General features: G+C 55.3%; 1 protein-coding gene across 1 annotated transcript in view; it reads left to right on the forward strand.

Annotated features, from left to right (window-relative positions):
* The window catches only part of RTN4RL1 (reticulon 4 receptor like 1), a 29,254-nt gene extending 1,781 nt beyond the window's left edge, over window positions 1–27,473 (forward strand). Inside the window, exon 2 of the mRNA XM_041482743.1 lies at window positions 25,828–27,473. Coding sequence (XP_041338677.1) covers window positions 25,828–27,264 — 1,437 coding nt within the window. The 3' untranslated portion in view covers window positions 27,265–27,473. The remainder of the gene's footprint in view (window positions 1–25,827) is intronic.
* The last annotated feature ends 421 nt before the right edge of the window (window positions 27,474–27,894 follow it).

The following is a 27,894-nucleotide window of genomic DNA, read 5'->3' on the forward strand; positions in this document are numbered from 1 at the left end:
GGCGGGTCCCGGAGGCAGCGGGCATGCGGCGGGCGCGGGGGGAGTCAGTGCGCGTCCCTCAGGGCGAGGGAACGGGAAACGGGGCTCACCGGGGAGCGCGGGGGGTTCGGCGGGGAAGTTGGGGCGAGCCGTCCCGTTCGGCCCCCCCCGAGGAGAATCGCTCCGCTGTGACATCACGCGATTTCCATGGCAACCACCTGGGACATCATCGGGGAGCTTTGTGACATCACGGCGAGGGGAGCAGCCGGCCCTCCCGGGGGGTCCGGGACGGTGGGGAGGGGCGGGCAGGACCCCCGGCCCCGCTGCACCGGGGCCGGTCCCGGGGAGATGCTGGGGACAGCGGGGCCACGCTGGGGGACCCCGGCCGGACCCCCCACTGCTGTCCCATGCCCCAGGGAGGGGGCAGCGGCACAGCCCCGGGCCCAGCCCTCGCCACCAGCGGCACATGCCCCTCTCCGACGAGGCTTGGGCAGTGGAGAGGGTGCCAACGCTGTGCTTGCAGCCCCTGGCATAGGGGTGCAGACCCCCGGGCAGGGCAGAGCCCCCTCTGCCACCCCAGAGCCGCTTTTTCCCGCTGGGGGAAATGTCACCTTGCGGCTGTGTGGCCTCGCACTCGGATGCTCCTTTCTCTGGCTCCCGCCTCAGCTTTGTTTGGTGTATTAACCCAGCCGGGCTGGATGACTTGAGAACAAACCCCCCAAGCCTTTGGAGGAGTCCCGCTTTCCAGCCTGGATTCCCAGCCCTGGTGCAGCCGGCTGGAGGAAAAGCATCATCCAGGCTGGGAAACTGGGAGCCTGAGGTGGAGGCAGGCAGCGAGGCTGCCGACAGGGCTGGATCCCACCAGGGGTAGCCTGTTAAGGTCAAGATCTACAGCTTTCATTTGTGGAGCTAGAAAAACAAAATGCAAATTGAAGAGCCTGTGGGCTAAAGCAAAACCTATTCTTAAAGTTTTTGTCTTGTTAAGCAAGGAAATAGAGTGCCAAATAGGCTTTGTTAAGTGGCAGTCTAATTAATAATTTAAAATCTTGTAGCTGTCTTTCATTAGAATTTATCTGTACATCAACCACAAAATCAGTCAAACACACTCATTTATAAGTTAATACCGTTCCTGAATAATTCAACAGGCAGTTAGAGGAGGCCTCCACCCTGCCTACAGGTCCTCCCCTCCCTGCCTCACTGTGGCCAGGTGTCCCTGGGCAGGGCGTCCCCGTCCCCAGCATTTGCCTCAAACGGGATGTGGAGGGCACATCCCACGCGTGATGCAAGGTGACAAGGGGACAGCTGCTGCCGGGGCGCTGGGCTGGGGCCAAACCCCTCTGCGGGGCTCCGGGGCGGCTGGTGTTGTCGAGGATGGTGGCAACGCGAGGCTGTGCTGGTGGGTGGCACTGCCACCGCCTTCCACATCCCACTGTTGGGGACCAGGCTTGAGGCTGGGGCCATGGCAGGGCTTGAGGCAGCAGGAGCTGTGCCGTGGTTGACACCTCCAAGGGAGGCAGCTCCGAGGGAATGGCTTCACACGCGGTGCCACACGGTTTGCAGCAGGATGGCGGCAGCGTGGCCGGGCAAGTGCTGCTACTCCTGAGGGTGTTTTGGGCCTCTTGCACCCTGTGAGCTTCATCCGTGGAGTCACTGGTGGGATTGAGGGTGGGTTCTGTGCAGTGGGATGGCAGTGGTGTGTGGCAGTGGGTGACAGCGTGGGGTGCAGCTCCATCCTGGGTGAGGGTGTCACAGCCTTGTCAGAGGTGGCCGCAGGCAGCCGCAGGCAGGAGTGCAATCCTGGCGATGCAGGAGAAGGAGATTTCCAGGTCAAGGATGACACCAAGGTCATGGGCAGCCACATCCCTGTCCCTTCCATCGCTCATGCCATCGATGGGGCGTCCAGCCTCCATCCCTCCCTGCCAGGGCAGCAGTCAGTGGGCAGGGTGCAGGCACAGGCTGGGCTGCGGTTCTTGCGCCGGGGAGCCAAGAGCCCAGAAACCTTTCTGCTTATAAAAGTTTAATTTCATAAAGAGCTGATAGGAAGCCACAAGCTCTCTGTGCCCGGTGAAGCAAGGGAGGGGGTCAGGATGTGGCCCAGGCTGTCCCTGTGGTTGGTGGTGCTGGGGGGAGCGAGGAGGGCTCAGCAGACGAGACCTGCCTGGAGCTGGGGTCGGAGCCAGGATGCGAAGGAGCCGTGGCTGCTCAGTGACCTGCACTGATGGAGCCCGGCAGGGTCAGAGCCATGGCCACGCTTGGCTGGATGTTATTCCCACCTTTTGCCTAAAATGCCACACCCGGTGCCCCACAGTCCCATCTGGGTGCTGGAAGCTGTGGGTGACACTCCAGGTGGCCTCGAAGCACTGCCCTAAAAACATCAGTGAACCTGCTGGGGAGACGTAAAAATATGCATTTTCCAGTGTGATTTCACACCCATCTTTCCCTGAAGCACCTGGCAGCGCTGGAGCCAGAGACACAGGCCAGCAGCAGGGGCAGTGGGGCTCCATGGTGTGCAGGATGAGGCCGTGAGTGGGATGTCATTGCCTTGGGGCCGGGCAGGAACTTGGGCTGCTGGAAACTGCTGGAGCGCTGACGGGTTTTGACAGCAAGAGCCAAAATCTTGTTTAAAGGCAAAAACCAGGCAGGGAAGTGTGGGAGCCTGGAGGGACGTGATGGTGGCCAGGTGTGACCAGGGCTGTCTCCCACTGGGGTGTCCCCTGCTCCTGGCAGTGCCCCTGTGGGAGCGTAGAGGCAAAGCCCCCCTCGCAAAGGAGTGACCCAGGACACGGCCACTTCAGCCCTGCATCACCTGTCCCCACTATGCCCCACACTGGGGCACCCCTGGGTGACACTGCCACTCATCCCCACCCCAGGGAGCTGCTCCAGTCCCCCCCAAACAGCCAAAACCCCGGGCTTTGTTTGCAAAGTGCAATTCCAGGGTTCAGCCACGATCAATAGAGACTCGGGTTATTAAGAGCAGATTATGTTTGCAGAGCACTTTGGTGGAGCAGCAGCAGCACAGGCACCCACACCCCAGCCGTGGTGGCTGTTGTTTGGGTTCCCAGCAGGTTGGCATGGGTGAGGTGCTGCCCTTGTTCAGAGCCCACTGAAGGAGGCTGAAGTCTGATTTAAGAGCAGAGGCAACAAGTGGGAGGCTGCAGGGAGAGCCATGAGGCCAGGAGCAAGGGGATGCTGGTGGGAATCAGTGAGGAGGAGCTGGGGATCCCTGAGCAGGGCATGGCCTCAGGAGCACCACTGGGATACAGCAGCATCCATGTCCTCTCCAGCAAGGCTGCTCTTCCCCTGCTATTTTGGGTGATGCTGCTCAAGCCCAAGGTGGAAAGAGCTGGCTCAGCCTCAGGATCCTGTGCCAACAGCAGGGCTGGTGCTGTCCTCACTCCGGATGTCAACACCACGTCCCATCTCCCAAATGGAGGAAGCACCAATCCCACCGATCCCCCCGTGCCATCCCTGCGGCGCAGCATCACCATGGAAACCCACAGCCCGGCAATCAGAGGGGGGACACTTTTAGGAGTATTATTTTTACTGATGACAAATGGTGAAGGCTCTCTGCTGACAAAAGGAGATGAGCCCAGTGCCGGGCATCGCCTGTTTTCCCCGTGGCCTTGTCTTCCTCCTGCTTTTCCTGCTGGGGGCCCGTGCTGGTGGGGCAGCCACAGCTCTGCCCGGGTGTTAAGTGCGGGCAGGGCGAGCGGCAGATGCAGGGCGGGAAGATTCGGGGGGCAATCTTCTTTGCACAGATTAGGATTTGGGGGGTTATTAAGCGGAAAATGCTCCATTTGGTGTAGAAAGCTCCTTTTCCTTTTGAGCAGCATATGTGCCCGCTGGCTGCTTGCTTCCCGGTGGCGTTGGCACAGCGGCTCGGAGCCGGCACGGCAGCTTGGAGCCCGCCCAGCTTTGGTGAGCAGCTTTTAGCGATGCTCCTGCCTGGGCCGGGAGAGCCGTGACCGCTCTGGTGGCTCGCGGTGCCAAAAGCTGGTTCCTCAGTGGGATTTGGCCCTGGCGAGGCGATGGCACAGCAGATCCATGGAGGTCCGGCGCATCCAAAGAGATCCCGTGTGTGGGGAGGTGCTGGAGCCGGAGGGTGTCAGAGGTGCTCCACGTGCTCCCGAAGTGCATGGCCATGGCACGGGGAGGATGCGGCCGCTGTTTACTGGAGAGGGAATTTGGCTGCTGCTCCTCTCGGAGCAGCCCTGCAAGCGGAGGGGAGGTGCCAGCGGCTCCGCCAGCCCCGTGTGCCGCACTTGGGAACCGCTTTCTATTTTTTTTTTTTTTTTTTTTTTTTTCCAGCTGCATTTGCACCAGCGTTTGCATTGGTTTGCTTGGGGAAACCCCATCCCCGTGACCGCGGGACCCCCACGGTGCCAGCCGAGGGGTGCCAAGCCCGTCCTTGGGCACGGGGAATGTCACGGGGCTTTTTTTTAGCCCGAGGTGACCTGGGTGAAGATCTTGTCCATGAGACCTTCACCCAGCCGGGTATCCATGTGCATTTGGTACATGCTAGCACCGGGCAGATCCCTTCTGATCCCGCGGGGGGAAGGCAGAGGGGGACAAAAGCCGCATCCGCTGCCAGCTCCTGCCTCCCTGAGCCTCCCTCCTTCCCTCCCCGCTGCCTGCAAATTCGGCATCCCATCGGGTGCTGGATACAGCCACCCTGCGGGAAGCACACCGGCGGCAGCGGAGGGGTCGGGATGATCCCCCCTCGGCAGGGATATGCCGGGGTGTTTGTGCTAACAAGCCCAGCGTATTATAATTTCAATGGAATTTAAAAAACAAAATAGTCCTCAGACAAACGACTCTGCAGTGCCTCTGCCAGGGCCTAAGATCTGCTGCTATCTATTTTTTAATAATTGAGGGTAATAAATATGTATTTCTTTCTCCTTTCTCTCCGTACGCCGCAGCTTGTCAGCTCCCTGCGTCTCTCCTCTGATCAGACCCCATCTTTGCCGCGCGGAGAGGAAAAGAAAGGGGAAAAAAAAGAAAGAGAGGGGAGAGGGGAAAAAAAAAAAAAAATATTCTTTAAGCAAAAAGGATTAAAGCCTTGAAAGTAGGTCTGCCCGAGCTACTCGGCTCTTGCTGCTCCCTGCCAGCCGCAGACAGGGCCAGGGACAAGAGGAGCATCCCCAGGTGGTGGAATCCGTCCCCGCGGGGTGTTTTTGGGTGCAGAGCCCGGCTGGGCAGCGGCAAATCCCCCGGGGCACGGGGCTGTGGCTGGGCAGAGCCGCCGGGTAACTTGGCACACGGCTGCTCGGAGGCAGCTCTGCTTCGGCGGCAGATATTCCCCGGCTTCTTATTCCCTCTGGTTTTCAGATGGAGATGTTGGCTCGAAGACGTGGAGGGGGTTTGGCAGTGGGGCTGAGCCCGGGCCAGGCTCCGGGACCCCCCCGGCCTCGGGATGCTGGGGCGGAGGAGGCGCTGGTGTGAAGGAGGCGGCTATTTATAGCTTCCCTCGGCTTTTGTTCCTTTTCCAGTAGAGCTCCTCTCGAAATAGAAACAGTGCCGACTGCGCGGCCGCTCCCGGGGCCCAGCCTGGGTGCGGGGGGCACCTCCCCGCCCGGGCCGGGGGGATACCCCGAGCTATGAGATGCTTTTGCCTCGGGCATCCCCCCCATCCCGCATCCCTCGAGACTGGGCTGGCGTGGGATGGGGAGTGGAGGCTGCCCCACTGCTCCCCCCGTGTGCTGGTGATGCCCATGCTGACCCTGAAGGGGATGAATGGCTTTGAGGGGAGCATCTCTGTGGGGTGACAGCGCTGGGTGTCCCTTGGGAGAGCAGGTGAATCCCTCGGGAACGCCCTGGCACGGTCTGTCCCCGTTTTCCAGCTCAGTCGTTTCCTCTGCTTTTCCCTCCCGGCATCCAACAGCACCCCCTTGCTCCCCCCACCCTCCTCCCCACTCCATCTCTGATCAATAGAGCTGGGAAAAACAAAACAAAACAAAGTAAATATTTAATACGATCCAGGGAGCCACAGCGAGCGCTCCCCCCGTCTGTCTCCTCCAGCAGCAGCTCCCCAGCCCTAATGAGCCTGAGTGCAACAGGGATCGATGGCAGAGGCAACCTCTGCAGAGGGGTCAGCTCTGCCACATCCCCTGTGCTGCTCCGGGGCTCAGGCGTGGCCCCCTGCACCCCCCAGGGCTCCCCACCCTCCTCATCCTCTTCCTCGTGCCCCGTTTTTTCCTCTCTTGCATCCCCTTTGTTGTTTCCAGTTCTGGGAGGGATGAAGGTTCTGCTGCTCCATCACAGCCACACGGGACATGAGCTGTGGCAGGCGTCAGCTCTGGGCTGGGGGCTTCCTTGGGGTGTGGGATGGGGCGTGTGTGGGGCTGGATCCAACATGGGATGAGTGGAGCAGATCCCTTATGGACAGAGGTGGGAGCCTTTGGGAGACCCCAAATACAAATAGAGCTGGTGCTGGCTTTTTAACCAGAGCCAAGACAGTGTCCATGTTTGTGGTGGGACCAGCTGTGCCTCCTCCTCCTCCTCCTCAGGCTCTCACCTCCCCCAGCTGCATCCCCTGCTGTCCTCCAGAGACCCCAGGTGCTGACAGAGTTTGGGAAGTGCCAGTGCCAGGTGACTGGCAGGCTGGTGCTGGCAATGCCAGCGCAGGACCTGCCTCCTTGCACTCTAGCTCTGCATGTTTTCTGAGTTTGGATGGCTCCCTGTCCCTCCAACACCAATGGAGCTGCCAGATTTCCTGTCCCCCTGACCCAGTCCCCATTGTGCCCACCAGCCTGCTCCATAGGTGTAGGAGAGGGACTAAGCTTTGCCCCCAGCCAGGCATTCCATCAGCTGGAGCTGTGCATCCCCATGCAGCCTCACCCTGCCCTGGTGTCCCTGCAGGATGCAGAGGTGGCACACAGGAGGCAGAACACCAGGCTGTGCTCCTCTGCCACCACAAGGCTTTGCAAATTGTTTTCCCACGGAAAAGTCAGTTGTCCTTGGTAACACCTGGGATGAACCCACAGCTGAACTCCATTCCTGGGATGTGATGAGAGGGATTCCCACCCTGCCTGATGCCCCTCCAGCATGCAGCACTGCAAAGCCTCACCCAGGCTGTGCCCGGGGACGGGAACTGCATTTACAGCTGGGAAACAACCCAGCGTGCCCCGAGCACGGGGCTGGGAATGTGCATCTCCTGCCTCCCAGGTGATGCTGCTGAGCATCCTCCTGCAGCTCAGGGTCTCCAGCAGGCAGAGGGCTGCAGAGGTGCCAGGGCAGGGCTCCCCCTGGGAAGTGCAGCAGTGGCAGCACGAGCTGGGATAGCGGTGCAGGTCCTGCGTCACAGATGCAGCTTGTGGCAAAGTGCCGAGGAAGTTTTGCAGCAGCATTAGAAAATGTTGACATGTTTTTTGAAACAATTTCAGATCTGATATCTGCGCCAGATTGAGTTTGTAACCAGCTTTATTGTTTAAGCCTGCTGGGATTTCATCAAAGGCGTCTGCTGTTTACCCAGAACCATTTCATTGGAGAAAACAGCAAACAGACCTGCATTTCTATCTGATTTCACTTTTTCCTTTTCCTCCTGAATTTAAGTGCTTGTGAAAAGCATGGCTGATAAGGCAGAGCGGTTGGATAAATCCCGAGGACTGGCGGTGGATGCTCTACCAGCTGCTCCAGCTTTATTAATAGACTGAAGGCAGTTGCTGGACCAGCTGCTGGGTGCCAGCCTGGAGCAAGGCACCCGCCTCGGGGGCAGCTGGATGTCCCCAGATGGTTTTGGGATCTCCATCCCAGCGGGCTGAGCCGAGTCATGACTCCTCAGGATGCCCAAGGCTGGGAAGAGGATCCACGCAGAGCTTTTTTAGTGCTTTCAGTGTGAATTCAGATTTAAACTGTGAGGGAGCCAATGCCTGTCCCTCCCCAGGGAGTGACCCCAGCAGGCAATGTGCTCTGTCACTCCCTGACAAGTTGGGCCAAGGCAATGCAGCCTCGGGAAGCAGAGAAGGATGAAGGAGAAACCAAACGAGAAAGGGGCTTGGTGTAAACTGCATCAATCCTTCTCTCACATCCCTGGGGAATCCAGTGGCTGCCAGCCTGGCTCTGTCTTTTGCCCATTGCTGACCTTGGAAACACACTGGGGAGGAGGATCTGGGGCTTGAGATCTGAGGGCCCAAGAGGCTTTTACAAGGAGCTGACCTGGGGGCTGCAGCCCCCTCTGCCACTGACTGCTTTGTCCAGGCATCTTCCCATGGTTGTATCATGGTCACCCATCACCAGCATCGTTTTCTCCAGGCATCTGCCTCACTTGGGGATGGCCTTGATGGCTGTTCCCACTTTTCCTGGCTTTTGGGACAGAGACACAACAGGCTGGGGTTGGTGGAGTACATCCCACTGCCTTTCTTGGAGTCCCTTTGGCATCTCCAGGCTGGCACTCCCATCTCCCCGGTGCAGGCACTCCCTGGGCAGGTTGTGCCAGTGGCACCTTGCTGGCACTCCGAGGGCTTGTCCTGCCCATTGATCACACCTGCAGGGTGACAATGTAATTTTTATCTCCAGTTGTTTATTTCTCAGACAGAACTACTTGTAAATTCTGAGAAGAATATATATCCCTGCGCACGACAGATCCAGCACATGGCGATTAATCTGCCCTCTTAAGACCTGAATACAAAAGTGTCCCAATGTCACTCCTAGATGGGGTGTCAAGCCCTGGGGCAGCACTTTGGGGATATGCAGGGACCTGGTGGCAGAACGTGCCCAGGTCCTGGTGACACTTCCCAAATACTTATTGCACTTCCTACCAGCTCCAGTGGTCCCTGGCTGATATTCCAGCTCTCCAGACTCAGGCTCCAGCTCCTCTTTTTGGAAGGTTTATGCAAATAGGCCTTTTTTTTTTTTTTTTTTTTTTAATTCCTCGCCGCTGCTGCTCTGCTGTGCCCCAGATAGCAGAAGTGCTGAGGACAGGTGTTTGCGTCAGGTCCTGCGGCACCCGCGTCCCGCCCGGCCGAGGGGAGGAGGGATTGCCGAGGGGATACCCCGGGGGGAGAGGGGCAGGGAGCAGCCAGCAGAGGCCAAGGATGGAGAGGGGAATCTCCTTTAATGCACTGCGCTAGCGAGGGTGGGCATTGATGGTCTGTTCCAAGCCCAAGCACGGCTCTGTCCCCAGGACGGGGACTGGGGAGTCAATTTGGGCTCTGCAGCATCCCACAGCCCCATTGGCAACACCCTCTGTGTCATGAAGCCTCTTATTTACAACGTCCTGCTCGGGAGCATCTGGGAAGCGAAGCGCGTCATTTCCAGGGAGAGCAAAAATGCTGCATATTTCAGTGTCTTTTGAATTTTTTAGGTTTCCCTGAACTGTGCTAATGGGTTGGTGGTGGCGGGGGGGAGGTGAGGGCCCAGCCCAGCTCCCGGCCTGCCTTGCTGCTCCGCCGCGCGGCCATCACTGCATTGCTGCTCTTAAAATATTCAGTGCTGTTGGCCACAATTTCACAGCGGGTCAAAGCGCGCCGAGCCAGCAAGAAGGAGGGAAAGTGTGACAACGAGATTAACCCCGGCCCGGCAGGCCCCGGCCGTGCTCGGCAGGCTGAGCACGATGTGCTGCAGCCACCTCGTCCCAGGGGACCAGCAGAGAGTCCAGAGGGGCCACGACACCCAAAATCTCTCTGGCTGCCCAGTCTTGCTGAGTCGGTGGCATCGCCTGCAAAGTGGTGAAGGGACATTGAGAGCATCCAGAGTCCTGCTGGGAGGACGGAGCATCCCCTCCTTCTCCAAGATGCTGCAAAGCAGGAGCCTGGCGATGCAGTGGGATGAAGAGCTGAGATCCCTCCAGTTCTTGGGGATGTTGCTGAGAACCCTCAGTGCTTTTCACCCCAAGAGGTTGTGGTTGGTTCCCAGGCCTTGCACAACCATCAGTTGGTGCAAAGAGTGGAGCAGCAGATTTAGAATGCAAAAGAGCAGCTGCTTGAGCCCTGTTTGCTGACAGGGATTTAGTAATCCTGTCATCAGCCCGGAGTTTGCTCTTGGAGTTGCTGGCTGTGGCTGCCAGGCTTTTCTAAGAAAACTTCTGAGGCTGGGGGAAAGAGGTGAAGCAAAGCACATGGTCTGTGCCCACCTTGCAAGGGGGATGGTGGGTTGTCTGTGATTCTGTGCAGAGCCTGGGGTGGATAAGGGATGCTGCCACAGGGAGAAGGTGTGTGCCAGGCTCAGTCCTGGGAGCCACGTGCTATTCAGAAGCTGGAGACCCTCAGGAACCGCCTCGTGCACGCCCTTGGGCTGGCATACCCTGAATGGCCAGGTTGGCTGAGGCTTGCTCTTGTGTCTCCTGCACTTTTCCTTGGGTTCTTGGTGGCGTGCCACCACTTCAGAGCTCGTCACCAGCAGCACGGATGGCTGCGCACGCGAGCGTGGTGTCACCTGCAGGGAGTGCTGCAGCTGATGGATGCTCTCCTGGGGTTTTAAGGACACTCTGCTGATTTATCAGGGTGTCTCCAGGGGTCATGCTCATGCCACTGGTCTCCATGGACAAGAGGTGTCTGCCAGGTTGGGTGTTGTGGCAAGGAGTTGGCAGCACTGTGACCATCCAGGAAGCCACTTCCAACCTGAAGGCAAGCAGCCCTGTGGTGACACCTCTGTCACTGCCTCATCCCCAGACACACCCACTCATTCCCTAAATCACGCTTCCCAAGGGGGCAGGGATGTGTTGGTGCCTCTGCCAGGCTTGGAGCTGGACCAGCAGTGCCCTCCTTGAGCCAGCTCCGTGGTCACCCTCTGCACCCTGTGCCGGCGGCTGGCCAAGCTCTTCTCCCTAATTCTCCTTCATCCCTGTTAATGTACCACCAGATGTTCTCATTATCCATTTAAACATATAATCCTCCCCCGAATCCCGCTAAGCTCCTGGCCTCCCCGATACCTCATGGCAGTGCGTTCCACAGGTTAATTATGCATTTTTAATTAATCACCAAGCAGAGAATGACCCATGAATAAGGGATATGAAGATCCTTCAACTGGGAATAGTTGGCAAATTGTCCCCAGGTGGGGCCATGCTGGTGTCATGGTCTCCTTGAATAACAAGAGTAGCTCTAGAAATTCCTGGTTTGTGGCTCTGACGTGACTGGTGGTTGTGACAGAGCTGTGCCTGTGTGGATGGGACCCCCCCCTCATGTCCCCCTCCAAATGGGGAGGAACCACATCCCCACCAGAGCTGTCTGTGTCCCACCTGGAAGTGATGGAGCAAGCGCAGGGAGGAGGAGGAGTGAGGCAGGGAGGGGAAAAAAAAAATCACATGTTGTTTTAAAAAGGCATTTTTGAGTGAATGCTGAATAGGGTTTGGGAAAATTGCCTTAAAGGCCTGTTCTCTGCAGGGACGGAGCTTTTCATGGAGCAGGAGTATTCTGAAACTTAATTGCACATTTGCACGGGCTAGTGTTTTTATTTCTCTCAGGTCTCCGAGGTGGTCTTTGAAGATTGCTGTCTCTCTGTAATGGTTTTCTTTATCTCAAATAAATTCTGCACACCTGCGAGGTGGAGCTGCTTGAAAGAAATTATGTTGGAATTGGCTCTCGATTTAATAAATCTGCAAATGGAACCGGGATGCAGAGAGGCGAGGCGGTTGGTGGGGCTGGCTGCACTTCCTCCCTGCTCCCCGCCTCTCCTCTCCCTTCCCTTCTCCCCCAGCCTGCTCTCAGCCTCCCCGTGGGCCGGGAGGAGTGTGGGGCTGAGCAGAGCAAGTCCAGATCCTGCCTTTTCCCCCTGTCAGCCACTGCTGGCACATCTGGGGCACAGACCCCTCTCATGCCCACCTGGCTGCCTCCTCCAGGAACGTGCAATGCTGGCACAAACCCATCTGCGCTTCCAAAAGCTGCCACTAAGGATCCCTGGATCTAAACACTCACTTGATGGAGATGATATGCCAGCTGAATGCCCAAGAGGTATTCCCAAGGAATGTCCTCAGGACCTTCCTTCAAGGAAGTTTGATGCCATTATCACTCCGGCCTCAGCTGGGAGCTGTGGTTTGCCCCAGCAGCTCTTCCTGCGGCCACCCATCCTGCTGCCACCATTGCTCCTTCTCCAGGACTCAGTTCCGCGGCTCCCCAGCCCACCAGGGGATGTTCAGCCAGCGCTCCATTTTGGAAGCAGCGCGAAGCTCCGGAGAAAAGCCTGCGGCGGGGCTGTGTGCCGCTGCAGCAGGCGGACACAAATCCCCGGGCAGCGAGCGCCGGGCAGCCCCGGCTGTCAGGCGGAGAGGGATGGGCGGCCGCGGGAGTACACAGACAGGTTAATGGCAGCCGTGGATGCTGCACAATTGGATTTCACCTCCCCGCTTCTTAAGGAATCAGCAGCTCTCCCTCGCTCAGAAATCCGGCCGTCCCCCTCCTCCCGTGAGGTTCAGGATGAAGTGTCACCCGTTGAAAGCTCACCGAGGACCATCCCAAACCCTCCTGCCCTCGCCGGGCTCCCCGGACACCAGGCTGCCCGCAGAGGCCGTGCCACCTCCTGTGCGAGCTCCGGCTGCTCAGGCTTCAGGTGAACAAGGCGCCGGGAGGTTTATTGCATTGCTGGGTTTTGTTCCACTCTGTTATTCGCCACGATTGAATTTGCTGCCGCGGAGGCAGGAGCCGGCGCAGCCCGAGCTCCCTCACCGCTCCGCTGGGACCGTGACCTTGTCTGGGTGCCTCACTCCGCCCTCGGCTGGGTAATTCAGTGCCAGGGTGGGAGCTGGGCGTTCTTCTGCCTCCCACTGAGCATCCCGGCGTGGTCCCGCTCCCCTGCCTGAGCCAAATCCTCGCTCTGCTCCACTTTTAGGCGTTGACCTTGGAAATGTTTTCAGGGAAAGCGTCTGCCTTCCCAGCTCTCTCCTCTCTTTCCTACCTGATTATGTCCCTCTGTCCTCATCTCCCTGAGCAGCTGCTGAGGTTTCAATGCCATGGGCATCACCACAGTGCCTGAATCCCTGTGCAAAGCATTCCCAAGTTTTAGTCACACTCGCTGGTTCATGGTGTCAGCTGGGAAACAGAATCTCACCTTCCTCCTGCCCTGCTCTTGCACTTACGTAAAAAACACCTCAGCTTCCTGAAAATGTACTTTCTTGGCTCATTTTCTCTTTGGACAGAAAGCTGTGTGGCACCTTTCAGTGCAGGTGGCCTTGGATCAGAGCAATCCTGTGTGGTGGCACCGATGCCACACCAGCACAGGGCCAGACCCCAGCCCTTAACAACGACAAGGAGCCATTCCCGGTGCATTGGGAAATGCAGCTGTGAGGGGTCAGTGGGCAGAGCCGTCCAGGAAGGCTGTGGAAGCCTCTTTCTCTCTGTGTTGACAGCGACAGCTCTTCTTCCCCAGCAGCTGCACCATCGCCTGTGCCCCGTGATTGAATTAGGGGGCTGTACCCACCCCCCGCCCGCCCGGCCCCGGCGCGCCGGGCTCAGATGCTGAACTCGAGAGCCATAATTTAATAAGTCTCAGGCAGACGGTGCTCCGATAGCCGTCGGGATCTCTTGCCTCTTCCCTGCCCAGCCGTGTGCTGATTTATGCTCCCAGGTGGTGGCTGGGGTTTTGCCTGGGATTTGTGGTCTTCCAGGGTGATCTTTTCCCAGAGCAGGAAACTTGTGGGGTGAGCTGGGAGCAGGAGTTGGGTGATGCAGGCTGGTGTTCATGCTTCACTGGGCTGACCCTTTATCTGAGGAGGAAGGAGAGATGGGGGGGCAGAGGGACCCCAATCCTTACAGCAGCTGCTGCTCTCAGGCTGCCTGGGCAGAAGGAGTTAAAAGTTGCAATTAGTAAAGTGCTGACGGTGGAAAGGTGGGGTGGAAGCAAGCGGCACTAAATGAATCCTGAAAGGTTATTCCAATAAGCAGCAGCACAGTTTCCAGCTGCGCTCACTTTCCTGGGAGCTAGGGGACAAGGGAAGGGATCCAGGATGAGAGACACCAGGTGGGATGAGGGATGTTGCTGGAGGATGCTCAGGTGCCAGCAACGCCTGCTGGAGTGGAAAATACAGCAGGGGAATTAAAGCAGGAGGGGGGAGAGGCCACCACATCCCAGAGATGCTCATCCAGGGGTGTGGTGGGTGAGTCCTGCCCGTCCTGTGCCCCCAGTGGCTTTTCCACGTGGTCCAAACCCTGCCACAGGCGTGGAGCCCCGTGCCCCGTGGGGTTTGGGGAGTGGTCTGAGCCGCAGGGAATCCTTGGAGTGTGGAGAGTGGTCTGTGAGCCCCAGCGGGGGCTGCAGGGAGCAGGATCCTGGGAAAGGCGTCGCTCTTCCAGCTGAGCAGACAGGAGCCAGCGGTGGCCTCTCCCTGCCAGACGTGGCTGTTCCAGCTCTCTGCTGGTGCAACACCACGGAGCTATTATTAGACTCCAATTTTCTGTGGGTAGCTCTGAACTCCCCAGTGCTTCCAGCAGCTTGGCAGATGGCAGGGCAGAGCAGGATCTGCTGGCACTGGTGGGGACAAGGGTCCCTGGTGAGTTCAGAGGGGCGTGGGTGGCAGTGAGGGGTGGCAGAGCCCCCCGGCACAGGGACATGGAGAGCAGAGCACCACAGCCTGGTCTGGAGCTGCAGAGCAAAAGGTAATTAGTTGTCTAAGGAGAGATTTGGCTGATGAGGAGAGCACAGAGCTCCTGGAAACACTCCTTGGGTCAGTGGTAGGTGGGAGAGATGCTGCCCCAACAGAGGCATGGTCTGCAGGGCTCTGCACCTCAAAGCACATCTGGATTTCACAGCACCACTCCAAAATGGAACCACTGCATCCCCATCCCTGCCATCCTTGGCAGGAGGCACGTGGGAGCACAAAAGGGTTGTGGCACACCCACAGGACAGCCCCTCCCCTGCCAGAAGAGGGCTGGGGCAGGCGTGACATGGCATCTCCTTGCTCCCACCCTCTCCCAGCCTGGTTTCCAAGCAGGAGTGTTTAAATGCCTTTTATGTTGTGACTCAAATGATGAAAGGCCTGAAAATGGGACTAACAAAGACGAGTTGTACTTCAGAATAGAAAACCCATGAAAGCAGCAGATGCTGTCATAGGAATAAATTGTATCAACAGCGATCAGATGGGAAGTGAAAAGTCAGAATGGAGTTGTTCTGTCTTTCACGCTTCCAGTGAAAATTTCTGGGTCCGTGAATTTAGCCAGAATCGGGTAGGATGAAAGACTTTGTCTGACAAGGCATTTCAAAGGATCTGGGAACCTCCAGAGATGTGGCCACTTGGACAGGGAAATGGGGCCCCTCAGTTTTAATGAGCATTTCTGTTGCCTTCCTTTATCCTTCTGCCAAGATCTTATTTTTGTTTTCTTTTCTTTTCCCTTAAAACTGCCGATTCGCGCTCTTTGCAGTTTGTTTTAACTTTGCAAAACGTGCATTTGAGCCACACAACACGAGGAGGAGCAGGGTAGAACATCCCCTTCACTCCATCCAGCCCAACCTGTTGCTTCTCACCATAAACCCCTCCTTGCTGTGGCCAGCCCAGATCTTTTGGTCGCTGCCGGTCGGCACCACCAACCTTCAGCATCTTCCCGGCCCTGCAATGATTTCCCATCTCCCCACCTCCCCTTTCCACAGTGACAGGATCCTACACAGGCTGTAATTAATAGAAATTAGACTGTCAGGACCTTGCAGCCCCATCCCATAATTACTTGGCCTTGCTGTGTTGGAGGCACAGGATCGGCGGCGGGCTCGAGAGCTGCCGGTGATGGGAACACATCCCGTTATCAAGCTATTTTTGTTAAGCTTTTAATGCAGGCATTTGCGTGGTGCTGGAGGATGTGCAGCATCTCCACAAAGTCCACTCCCAGAGGGATGTTCAGGGGGATATTTTGGGATGGAATACCGGCACTGGAGCTAGACAAAGCAGGATGTTAGCAGAGCGCCGTGTCCTGACCACTTTCATCGCTTGCACATTAATTCCCAGCACCCAACTGCTCCAAACATTCAGATTCCAGGGGGTGGCAAAGCATTGCTGCTCTGTCCTCAGGTCCCCCACATCCCCACGCACCCCAAGAGCTGTGTGGGAGAGTACAATGCCCAATATCCAACTGGGCACATGGCATTTCCTACCGGCTCATTAAGCCCCGGATGCCGGCCAGAGGAGCGGCACAGCTCAGCTATTCACACTGCTCTGCTTTTATCACTGCCTTTTTCATGAGCTGGTAAAAAGTTCAGTGCAAAGCACAGGAGAGGTCTCTGAAAGGCAGCTGTGCTCATGACCCAGCATGCTGGCTCCAGTGGGGATGGGGTTTTGCTGGAATCTGCAGTGCTCACTCGGCTGCTGACCCGCAGGGATGTTCACTTGGAGGGCTCGTGGCATCGCCCTGAGAGGAGACCAAGGGCACAGGGAAAGGTGCTGCTGCCCTTTTTGGGTGTGGGAGAGAGACCTGAGGCTGTGGGCTGGGCTCCAAATGACGCCAACACTTTTTTTTTGGTTGGGGGGAAGAAAATGTGACAGAGCCCGGAGCTTTGATGCCTGCCCGTCCGTCTCCTTCCCCCCTGCTGCAGGCAGAATGATGTGCTGCTGAATGAGGAAGAAGGTACACGACAGGCTCCAATTTGCCCTCTTCTCCACCAAACACAAGGACATCCAGTAAATCTCAAATGCAGAAAGGCTGAAAAGGGATGATGAAAGAGAGCCCATGTGGCACGGCACAGAATTCGCCTGTGATCTCGGTGGCACAGGACACTGCTGGGGTCGGGACCTCAGCAGGATTACAAGTTTATAGGACTAATGCCCTCCCTATTAGCCATGCTTGCATGAAAACATCTTTGCCTCCCTGTGTTGGGTTGCTGCCCACTCCCAGCTTCAGCCAGGTAAAGATCCATCCAGCACATCCCCGCTTTTCCACAGCCTCCAGTTTTCCCATCTCCTGTGGATGTGTGCTGGATGGGGCAGCCGAGCGTGCACTGAGAGCCCAGGCAGCTGTCACTTTGCTCTTCCATCTCATATTTGCTCAGTTTTGGCTGCATTTCTGATCCTAAAGAAACCCTCCTTAGGTCCTGGCCAGCTGCTGGCAGGGAAAGGGGCTGGTGAATCTGCTTTCTCTACACATGAGCTTGTTCAGCGTTTGATACCGATCTGCCTGGTGCTCAGCTGGGGTGGGTTTTGTCATTTCATCTGCAATTGTTTTGCTGTAAAGCACCTCGAAGGGTTCACTCCCCGGCTGTTTTACAAAGGACATCGTTCTTATTAATGCTGTGAATGAACTGCTTTGCATTTCTGTGAATGGGAAGGAAAACTTGTCACCTCAGGACAAAAAGGGAGTGGAAGTATCTGATGATCCCCTGAGACACCTCAGACAATCCACTAAGCTCAAGTCATCCTCCTGTATTTCTTTCCTCGGGGGCAATTTGAATTATTAGTCCCTTCTCAAGGACCTCGAGATCTCCCTGTCCTTTGCCAAATTCTATCCCGGCTTCACTGCAGGCTGCTGGCAAGTTCTGCCAGAGCCCTGTCCTGTGCTGGGGACCAGCAGGGGCTGCCTGGTGCCTGCTGGGTGTCAGAACAGCAGTGCCAGTGGCTGGTGGAACCCCTATCCATGCCTGGAATCCTGCCCAGGGTGTTCCATGGTCCATGCCGTTCTCTCCTGGACAAGCAGGAGCATCCTGGTGTGCACTGACACCTCCAGCCACAGCAGGACCCAGGGATTTACTCATCCATGCACAGGGAGATGTGCCTTTCCCTCCAACATTCCTGCACTCCAAAAAGGCCCCAGTGGCTTTTGAGATGCACGGTGGGGTGAGACACAGGGGCACAATAAACCCTGCAGCAGACCCAGGAAAAGAGGATGGTCTGTCCCCCCTGATGTCCAGGGACAGGACATGGGGGAAAGGTTGCACCAAGGGAGGTTTAGACTGGACATGAGGGAGGATTTATTCACTGAGAGGGTGGTCAGACCCTGGAACAGGTTTCCTAGAGAGGTGGCTGATGCCCCAAGCCTCAGAGGCATTTGGACTCTGCCCTTCATAACAAGCTTTAGCTTTTGGGCAGATGGAGCAGATGATCATTGTAGGCTCCTTCCAACAGAAATATTCTATCCCATCTCATCCCATCCCGTCCCATCCCATCCCATCCCATCCCATCCCATCCCAGATCTGTCTCCAGCTGCTACAAGCAGCAGCCCAGCCTCTGATTTAAACACTCTTCTCCCAAAGCTGAGGTGCTGGGGTTGTTCCCTGTGCCTGCAGCCACAGGACATCCCAGTGCAGTTTTCCACCAAGGGCATCCCTGCCGTGGACGGTGTGCTCAGAACTGGGGTTAAGCAGAGCAGATTGTGCTGGGAAAACACACTCTACACTCCCTCTGCTTCTGCCTGTGTTAGTCCTGAAAGAAGCATTTAAATTAAACAAGTTCCTATAGCCAAGTTTCAATCCCACAGCCACTTCCACCATTGACCTCCTTTTTTCCCCCTTTTTCTTTAGCTTGAGAGCAGGAGGAGGAGATGCAGACAGAGAGGAGTGCTAATTAAACAGGGAGTTCCACATTAGGGTACAAATCCTCTGGACTAGCACAAACCCTGCCAATTTCTGCATTTATTTATTATTTTTTTCAGTACAATTGTAATTTCCAATGGTGCCTCCAGCACCAGGAGAGAGTTCAGGGGCTGCTCTTGGAGAGGATTAGCACGCTGGAAGCATTATTACTTTCCTTCGCTGTGAATTCAGGAGTGATTCCCTGACGGCTGCACTCTATATAGAAGTGAATCGGTGCTAATTTGTTTTTGAGGATCACACATCCACCAACATGTGAAAGACAATCCTGCTTCTCGATGTGTATTTTGAGCCAGTGCTACAGCAAACAACGGAAAATAAGCAAGCACAGGAAGCCAGACCTCCCTCGCCCGGAAAGCCAGAGCTGGAAATGAGCGGACTTTCATGATTTTTTTGTCTGTGTGAGTTGGTTCTGCATCTTTCCAGAAGAATTTTGGGTTTTGGCCCTGCTGCCCATGGCAATAGAGAGCAGAGGTTTGGGCAGCTCTCACATGGAAAGCCTCAGGGACACTGTGTTGGACGGGATGTCAGAGAGACTGAGCATAAAAGGCTCCTAATTTTTTCCTGTTAAATCATCCTGGAGTTTAACTGCAAGAGAGGAATAAATGAATTAATTGAATCTGTAACTATGGAGGGACTGGGCACCTGGCAGGGGAGCAGCAGCCCCGCCACCCATCGCTCCTCTCTCTTTATTTGTGTGATTCAGAGGGACGTGGTCTGTGGGGAGATATCAGAGCTGGCTGAAATGGAAGACAAAGCTATTGTTTCAAACAGAGTTATTGATTTTTACATTATTACACTACGAAATTTATGGTCTGGTTTCAAACTGCAATAGGAGTTAATGACCACCATCCAGAAAGTTCCAGGTGACCTTGGCCTTGACTTTGGTGGGGGAAGGTGAGCAGCTCCACTTACCAGGTCAGCAAATGTAAATTGAAGTTGCAGCACCCTAAAGGACTTGATTTTGGGGTGCTGCTGGCTCTGGGTCTTTGTCCTGAGCTTGAGCTCACAGCAAACCCCAGTCTGGTTGACAGCCATGATGGAGTGGGGAAACTGAACCTTCTCAACTCCAAACAAAAGTTGTTCCTGTTGTTAAGCCACGTCTTGCCCCCAGCCAGAAACACCACGGTGTCCCCAGAGCTCCTGAGCAGGGGTCTCCATCCTCAGCTGAGCTCTCAGCACAGCTTGGCTGCCCAAGGGTTTGCTCCTTTCAGTCACAGCTGGAGAAATGCAAACCAAGGGGCTCTGGGATGGGTGAGGAGCACCCAGGGAGAGGAGACAACACAGCCCAGAGCAGGAGAAACCCTGTGAGAGGGGAGAGCAAAGGGCAGCGCCCAGGGCAGGCAGCTGCCTGCTAAGGCCACTGCCCATTCCTGACTCCAGCTCTCCCATCTCAGTCACAGGAGGAGGGTTTGCTCTCACAGTGACCAAGAGGACGTTGGTACCAGTTAACACACGAGATCCTGATGGCACAGAAGGGTTTGCAAAAGCACTCCCCACTCTACAGCCTTTGCCTGGCTTTTCTTTCAAAGGTACCTCCTGATGCATCTTTTGGCGCCAGTCTCTTCCCAAAGCTTTCCTTAGCACTATTCCTTCCAAATTTCTTTGTATGCTTCTTCCTGTGGGAACAGTGTTTCCACTTGCCAGCCAAGGAAGGCAATTTCCAGCTGCTGGAGAAGGTTTTTTTTCCTTGTAGTGCCATCTCCCTGGAACATCCCTGATGCTGCACCCCGAGCTAAAGTCGTGTGAAGCCAGTAGCCTCCAAGCTCATCTTCTGCCTCGGAGGTCATAATTGCCATTAAATCACAGCTTGCCTAACCAAATTATGCAAAACCGAAATTATCTCCAATGATTTTTATGTTGCTGAAATGTTCCAGAACTGCCGGGGTGATGACTGGGGGATTGGGAGCAGCTGTCACTCCATCAGAAACCATAACTCCAAACAGCTGGGATCTGTCAGTTATTTATGACACCGGTGGCAAAAAAAAAAAAAAAATAAAACGATGAAGGTGGATGGGTGGCTGCCACTCTCCGGCTGAAAGGCAGCTCGTGCAGAAAGCAAAGCCCCGTGCTGTGTCCCGGTGCTGGGAGCTGCAGCTGATGTTTTGGGAGCAATCCCAGCGAGGCTGCTGCTGCTGCAGGACCGTGGGGCAGCACCTGAGGGGCTTTGCACAGAGGCTGAAAGGGAGCTGCTGCTCGCTGGGGAATTTCGGCTTTGTGACAGTCAGCACGGGCATGTTTATTTTATCCTCTGTGTTGCAAAAAAAAAAAAAAAAAGAAAAAAAAGAAGAATAAGAGGAACAAAACCCTGCAGCTGCTAAGCAGGGTCTGACACTGCTTTGTCGAACCGTCCCAGATCCTGAGCTTGGCTCTTGGCTCGTGCCCAGTTGCTTTTGCTACTCTGTCCTTGCCTTTCATCGTCCTTCACTTAGCTGATGAAATTGTGAGCATTTGAGGCTGCTTTTTCTCCCTAAACAACAGCTTCTCTCTATGTGAACATCCAATTCTGAGGTTGTTCCCAAGTTTCAAAGTGTACTTTCCCCCCGGGGGTTGTAGTCATGTCTTTGTGCACCAGCTTGTTAGGGGTGGATTTTGAAAAATCCTTTGATAGATCCAGGGTGGGAGCAGGACAGGAAAATCTCTGCCTAGAGCTCCGTGAGGTGCTGCTGTTAGAGCAGGTGTGAGTTTGGCCTCAAAAGAGAGGGTGAGTGATGAGGAAGCTTCTCCCTTTTTGATAATCCCGCCTGTGAGCAGATGCTTTGTCCCCACTTGTAGCACACTCTGGTTAAGTATTATTATTTATATTATGTAGTAGCTATACATAGTGTTTTATGGCAGTAAAGATACATAAATCAGCAACCAGAAGACGAGGGCTTTGCTCTAAAGAGCTTATAAATCTAACAGCTTGAGCAGCCCTGGTAATGGACACAGTAAGCAGGCAGTCAAGTTGCATGTAGACATGAGCTAAGATGGGTCTCCCAAAGCAGATGGCGGGTTTAGGAGAGATTTGGAAGAGAAGCAACCTGCTCCATCCTCGAGAGCGGATTCTCCTGCTGGAGAATTAGACAGGCTCTGACCCATATAAGCTTGTCCGGGTGGGGAGGTGAAAATATCCATCAGAGAGAAGCAGCTTGCCAAGAGGGGGTGCTGGGGTTTGTGGCAGGGGTTGTCCTGCAGGTGCATCCCCCCTCCCAGGGACAAACCCGTCCTTGTCCTAAGTGATGTCTTGGCCTCGAGTCTGAGCCTCCTAATGAAAGTAAGTGGCATCATTTTGTAAAGAAACCGAGTCCCTGCGTGGCTCAGAGGTACAGTAAAGTGTTCTGAACCTTAAAAAGCAAGAAAACTGCTGGGGCAGGTACACCAGGCTCTCTGGAGCAAGTGGCACTGCAGAGTCAAGAGTCCCTGCCGTGGTGGCAGAGAAGTGCTCCAACCCTTCAAACCATCTGTCTTTGATCCTGGGTATCAAACCAGGGTTGGTTTTTTGTTTTTTTTTTCAAATTTCTTCCTGTGCTGGCACCGGCCTGGGAGGAACCTGGTCTGGGCTGGAGAGAGATGTGCAGTGTCTGGCTGATCATGCTGGCTCCGGGTGTCTGCATTCTTCTGGCTGCCTTCAGCTCTTGCACAAATTGAGGCTTCACGCTAAATGCATTACACTGTATAACAATTAATCCCGTGCTACATATAGAAAGTCCTTACTCATCAATAATGCATGTGGGAGGAGTGATTTTCACTCTCAGTAATAAGGCTAAGACAATGGAAACAAGCAGGTAATGGAGAACATTTATAAAGATGTTAATCTAATAATGAGTCTAATGCTGTTAAAAGTAAGACTGCAAACTGGACGCATCCAAAGATAAATTATTTCAAGCATTCATTAACTGATGCCTAATTAATGCCCAATTAGAGGGATGTTACATGGGAAATGGTTTGGACAGTCAGACGAATTCATTCCAATCACTGAAACCTCAGTCAGAGGCAGGAGGCAGCAGAAGGACTCGGCGAGCAGAGGCCGGGGTGACACAGCACGTCAGTGGGAGAAAGGCAGGAGATAAACACCCCTCTGCTGGTTTTATCCGTGTCAGCGGGGATTTGGTTTTACTCACTTCACCAGCAGGTTTCTGGAGGATTTTTCCGTGCTGCTTTTGAAGCTCTCCCTCCCCGGTGAGCTCTGACACTCGGGCTGGTGACCCTCCGTGTGCCTCACAACCTTTACAAGATGAAGTTGAAAGGGCTGAGTCAGGAATAACAAGTTAGACAGGGTCAAACTCTCAGGAGAGCTGGGCTGGGGCCTCTCAGGAGGCTCCCACGGTGTTTTCCAGTCTGGGAAGCCCAGTGAGACCCAAGTGCTCCTGGCTGCCATGCCCCAGTGGGATTTGGCAGCTGGATAGCCCAGTGCTGGTTCCAGCCTCAGGAGCTTCATGGCTTCATAACCTCTTTGATTTTTGGGGTTCTCATTCCCAGATCTAAACTGAGACCAGTCCCAGAGCACGCCAGGAGCAGCTTCTCACGGCACTAAGCAGTCAGCAGGTTTTACAGGCTTGGAAGGAAGGCCTCCTTGATGAGACCACAGGCCTTGTGTGCAGCCACTGGGGAGTCCAGACCTTCATGAATCACAGATTGCTTTGGGTTGGAAGGGACCTCAAAGAACATCCAGGGCAGGGACACCTTCCACTAGGACCAAGTTGCTCCAAGCCCCATCCAACCTGGCCTTGGACACTTCCAGGGATGGGGCAGCCACAGTTTTTCTGGGCAGACTGTGCCAGAGCCTCACCACCCTGGCAAGGAAAATTCCTTCATTATACCTAACATAAACCTACTCCCTATCCAAGTCCTGCTCCCCTGTTCACCCTTTTTTTCTAGGTATCCATCCTTCTGTTTCCCCATTCTCCTTACTCCCAAGCTGCAACAGGGAGAAAGATATCCATGTCTTTTCTTCCCACCATCCTATTCTTGGGGAGCTGAGAAGCAGCAACAACCCCAGCCTATCCTCACCGCCATCCCTGGCTGCAGGAATCCCATCTCTCTCTCCATAGGAGCTCCAGCCATTAACTCAGAGCTGCCTGTTAATTAAAGAGATGGACTCAGTTCCCTCTGACCTTTAGCTCCGGAGTTATCCCTGCAGGCAGCGAGCTGTTAAACGCTGCCTTCCCTTTCGGCAGGAGCCTCTACCTTGGCCGTGCTCCAGGGAGGCCTGGACTGCCTTGGTCCATCACCATGCCTTGCTAACAGCCTCCTGTCATCACCATCCCTACACGTGAAATCCTGGATGCTCCCAGATCCCTGCCCAGCTCCACCTCCCGTCAGTAATCCCGTTAGCCTGGCAACTGTCGTGTCACGGAAGAGCGCATAAAACTGTTGTTTGGAAGCAATATGTAATCTTCCAACCTGCTGCGTGTAGCTGGGAGATGGTTTATTGATTCAGACCCTTGTGATTTGGTATTTGCAATAACAGACTCTGCATGTGGGAGATCGTCACAGCACTTGTGCCTGGCAGGGTTTTACTAATAAACATCAGACCTACGGAAGGCGCCGTGCTCCGGTGTCACCGAGGTAAGACGGGGGACGTGGAGCCGTCCCACCTTGGTGGAGCACATCCTCGAGTTAAAAACCCAGCAGAATATATCTGCAAACACTGCTTCATCCCTGCCATCGTAGGATAATCACAGTATCCTCAGGATACCGCTGTTTCCCAGGCTGTGAGTGGCAGCCAGGGCTCCCGTTTTGGCAGGGAGCTCTGGGTAAGTCAGCACGATGCTCCCACCAGCGCAGGCCCTCACTCATCGTGCAGAGGCACGACAGCAAAGCCAAAATGCTACGGCAGTGACTTGGAGAATGTTCCTTTTCCTACACAGCCGTAGGAGTTGTCGCGAATTCAGCGTTCCCGACTCACCAGCCCTTTTTGGCAGTGGCGCAGGGATGAGACATCCCTCCTGGTAGCCCGTGCTTCGTTTCTGAAGGGCAGTGCCTGGAAGTCATCCCCCTCATTCCCATTCCCAGGCAAGGCTCGATCCGATGCTTTGGGCAGCGATGCTATTTTTTTTCCTATTAACCGCCCAGTCAGCGATGACTGGCTCTTACTGGTGATTTATGGAGAGTCTGAATAACCCAGTTTATCTAAAATATGTGGCAACTTTGCCTTGAAAGGATGGGTCTAGATGGACGGGTCACCTGCTGTTAACTAAACGGCAATAGATCTCCATACCGGGGAAAAGGCAACAGCAACCACACAGTTATATTTCAAACACAATTAATAAGAAAACAGTGAGGTTTTTGTGCCTCCAACTCGTATTAGGCTGTAGGCACTGAAAAGAGGGACTGTAAAAGCCCAAGGGGTCCTGGCTCTTGGACTAGCTGGTGATAACGATGTGGAGTAATTAGAGATGAACTCCACTTCCACTCTCGTTTTTCAGATTAGTACAAGCTGAGTAGGACTCGTGGGCAGGATGGCACCGGCAGCTGTGCGCTGCTCCGCTGTTACTCCTTTTCCCTGTAAAGTCCAGGGGCAGAATTCATTAGACATGAGCAAATTTTGCGTGTAAGAGGAAAAAGCCAAATCTAGGAGGAAAACCTGAATGAGAAATGACAAGTCTGGTGCAATGAGTCTGAAGAGCCACTCGGCGCAGAAGGAATAGCCTGAAAGCAAGCCTGGTGCGAGGAGTGGGAGCGAGACGGGAGCGGGGCGGCGAAACCGGAGCTCTGAGGAGCTGAGCAGAGGGAGGGGATGGTTCTGCCTCGTTCTCTGCTTCTCTGCTGCGAGAAAGCCCCAGTCGCAGGCACATGCTGTAGCATTAGAGGATGCAATATGCTTTGCCACAGGACATCCATTTAAAAATATGTCTGAGCATCCCACTTCCAAACGGAGTTTTCGGCTCAGCCTTTTCCACCAACTGCTGACAACATATTTCCCTGTAAATCGCTCGGGTTTCGGGGTGGATGGTGGTGTCTAACAACTGTAGTGAAAGGAGACGGTGGGGATGGGTCTGTGCCTTTGGGGGGAGCGGGATGCACTGCACACGTGTAATTTTAGGTGGTTGGCTGGGAATTGCTGAATCTCTGCAGCTTTTCCTCTCCGGTACGTGCAGGCGATTTAACAGATGCATTTCAAGAGGAGTGGGGACACCTGCGAGGGTTTGAATTTCCCCTGTTTGCTCTCACACCGCGGCGTTTCCTTGCCTGCGGGCAAGGGGCTCTGCTGCCTGCGCTGCCAGCGTGAATTCTCACCGAGAAAGTTTCTCCTGCCTGTTCCGGGCTGGGAACACAACCAGGCGCCTGTTGCAGGCAGGGAGAGGAGGCAGGGAGTACTCCATACATCACGTTTTAACTGCCGTGGGTGATGAGCCTACTCATCACAGCCGCGTGGGTAATTCATGAGCAGAGAGGAGGGCTGAGCTAATTGGGGGCGTTTTTCACCCGGAATAGTCTCCGCAGCAGCGATGGGTGGGCGGGAGGTGCCCGGTTCCCGCTGACGCCGCTCTCCCCTCTCTCCGCACAGGGGGGTTTGCGGAGCTGCTGCTGGTGCTGCTGGGGCTGAAGGTGCCCGGTGCCCTGGGCTGCCCCACCGACTGCGTGTGCTACCCCTCCCCGATGACCGTCAGCTGCCAGGCTCACAACTTCGTCACCATCCCCGAGGGCATCCCCGAGGACAGCGAGAGGATCTTCCTGCAGAACAACCAGATCACCTTGCTGCTGCGGGGCCACTTCAGCCCTTCCATGGTCACCCTCTGGATCTACTCCAACAACATCACCTTCATCGATCCCAACACCTTCGACGGGTTCATCAACCTGGAAGAGCTGGACCTGGGGGACAACCGCTACTTAAGGGCTTTAGCTGCAGACACTTTCCAGGGGCTGGTGAAACTCCACGCCTTGTATCTGTACAAGTGTGGGCTGAGCTCTCTCCCCAGCGGGATTTTCGGTGGCCTCCACAACCTGCAATACCTTTACCTGCAAGACAACCACATTGAGTTCCTTCAGGATGATATTTTTGTTGACTTGGTTAACCTCAGCCATCTTTTTCTCCATGGAAACAAGCTCTGGAGCCTCCATCAGAACACGTTCAGGGGACTAATAAACCTGGATCGGCTGCTCATCCATCAAAATCAGCTGCAGTGGATTCATAGGCGGGCTTTTCATGACCTCCGAAGATTGACCACCCTTTTCCTGTTCAATAACAGCCTCTCGGAGCTGCAGGGGGACTGCCTGGCCCACCTGGGAGCCCTGGAGTTTCTCAGGCTGAATGGGAACCCATGGAGCTGCGACTGCAAAGCCCGTTCCCTCTGGGAATGGCTGCACAGGTTCAGAGGCTCCAGCTCCAGCGTCATCTGCGAGTCCCCCGAGCAGATGCACGGCAAGGACCTCAAGGTGCTAAGAGCAGAAGACTTTAGGAACTGTTCAGGGTCCGAGTCGCTCCACCAGATGAAAACACACACCTTCTCTACTGCGGACAGAGGAGGCTCCAAATCCCACCACCCTCACCACTCCTCCAAGGAGAAGGGGAAGGAGCGAGGGGCTGAGAACAGTTTGCACAGCAACCAGCCCGCCGGCCCCCCCGGCTCCCGGCCGGGCTACCGCAAACCCGGCAAGAACTGCACCAGCCACAAAAGCCGTAACCGAACCTCCAAACCGGTGTCCTTGGGGCCGCGCAAAGACGGGCAGGAGGTCCTAGACTATGTGCCTGATTATCAGCACAAATACAGCTTCGGGGCCATGCCCACGCTGTCCCCCAAGCGCAAGGGTAAGTGCACCCGGCGGACGCCCATCCGCCCGCCCAGCGGGGTCCAGCAGGCCGCCGGCTGCCCGGGGCTCAGGGCGTCGCTCCTGGTTTTTATGGTGGTGTTGGCGGCCGTCATCCGCTGAGCCCCCCCAGCCCCGGCCGCGGACGGAGCGGAGCTGTACTGCCACCAATCTACAAAGGACCAGAGTTTCTTTTCTTCTTCTTTTTTTGTACGTGGCTCAGCGTTGGCCTGGCGAAGGGAAGAACGTTGTCTCGGCTTCTGAGGGTTGTCTCCGTGCCCGGCCGGACTGTGCCGAGCGCAGCGGGAGCAGATTAAAAGGCATTATCACACCTTGTCACAAACAGCCTAACCGAGCACCTACAACAATAACAACAAAAAAAGCCAACCTTACAAAAAGCAGATAACAGGGATGGTAACCGATTTGTCGGTGACAACACCCAGACAAATGGACTGTATCCGTGCTCTTGTGAAATCCCGTTCATTTGAGAGCACTCCGAGCGACCCCTCCAATTACCGAAAGGAACATAATTGCTGTAAAAACCATCACCGATTAAGCCTACACTGTTTCTCTCTGAAAGTGAGTGCAAGGACACTGATACCGATGTGATAAGGACATTTGGTTCTCCCACGTTTTAGCCCTTTTGGCTCCAAACCCAGAGGCCAAAGTTGGCTGGGAATCTCTTAGAAGACAATCTCAAACCCCTGAATATCTCAGGCATTACAGCAGAACAGGGCTTGCCTGCTGGGCTTG

The sequence above is a fragment of the Pyrgilauda ruficollis genome, unplaced genomic scaffold (assembly GCF_017590135.1).
Source record: "Pyrgilauda ruficollis isolate IOZ18807 unplaced genomic scaffold, ASM1759013v1 scaffold59, whole genome shotgun sequence".
NCBI classification, from domain to species: Eukaryota; Metazoa; Chordata; class Aves; order Passeriformes; family Passeridae; genus Pyrgilauda; species Pyrgilauda ruficollis.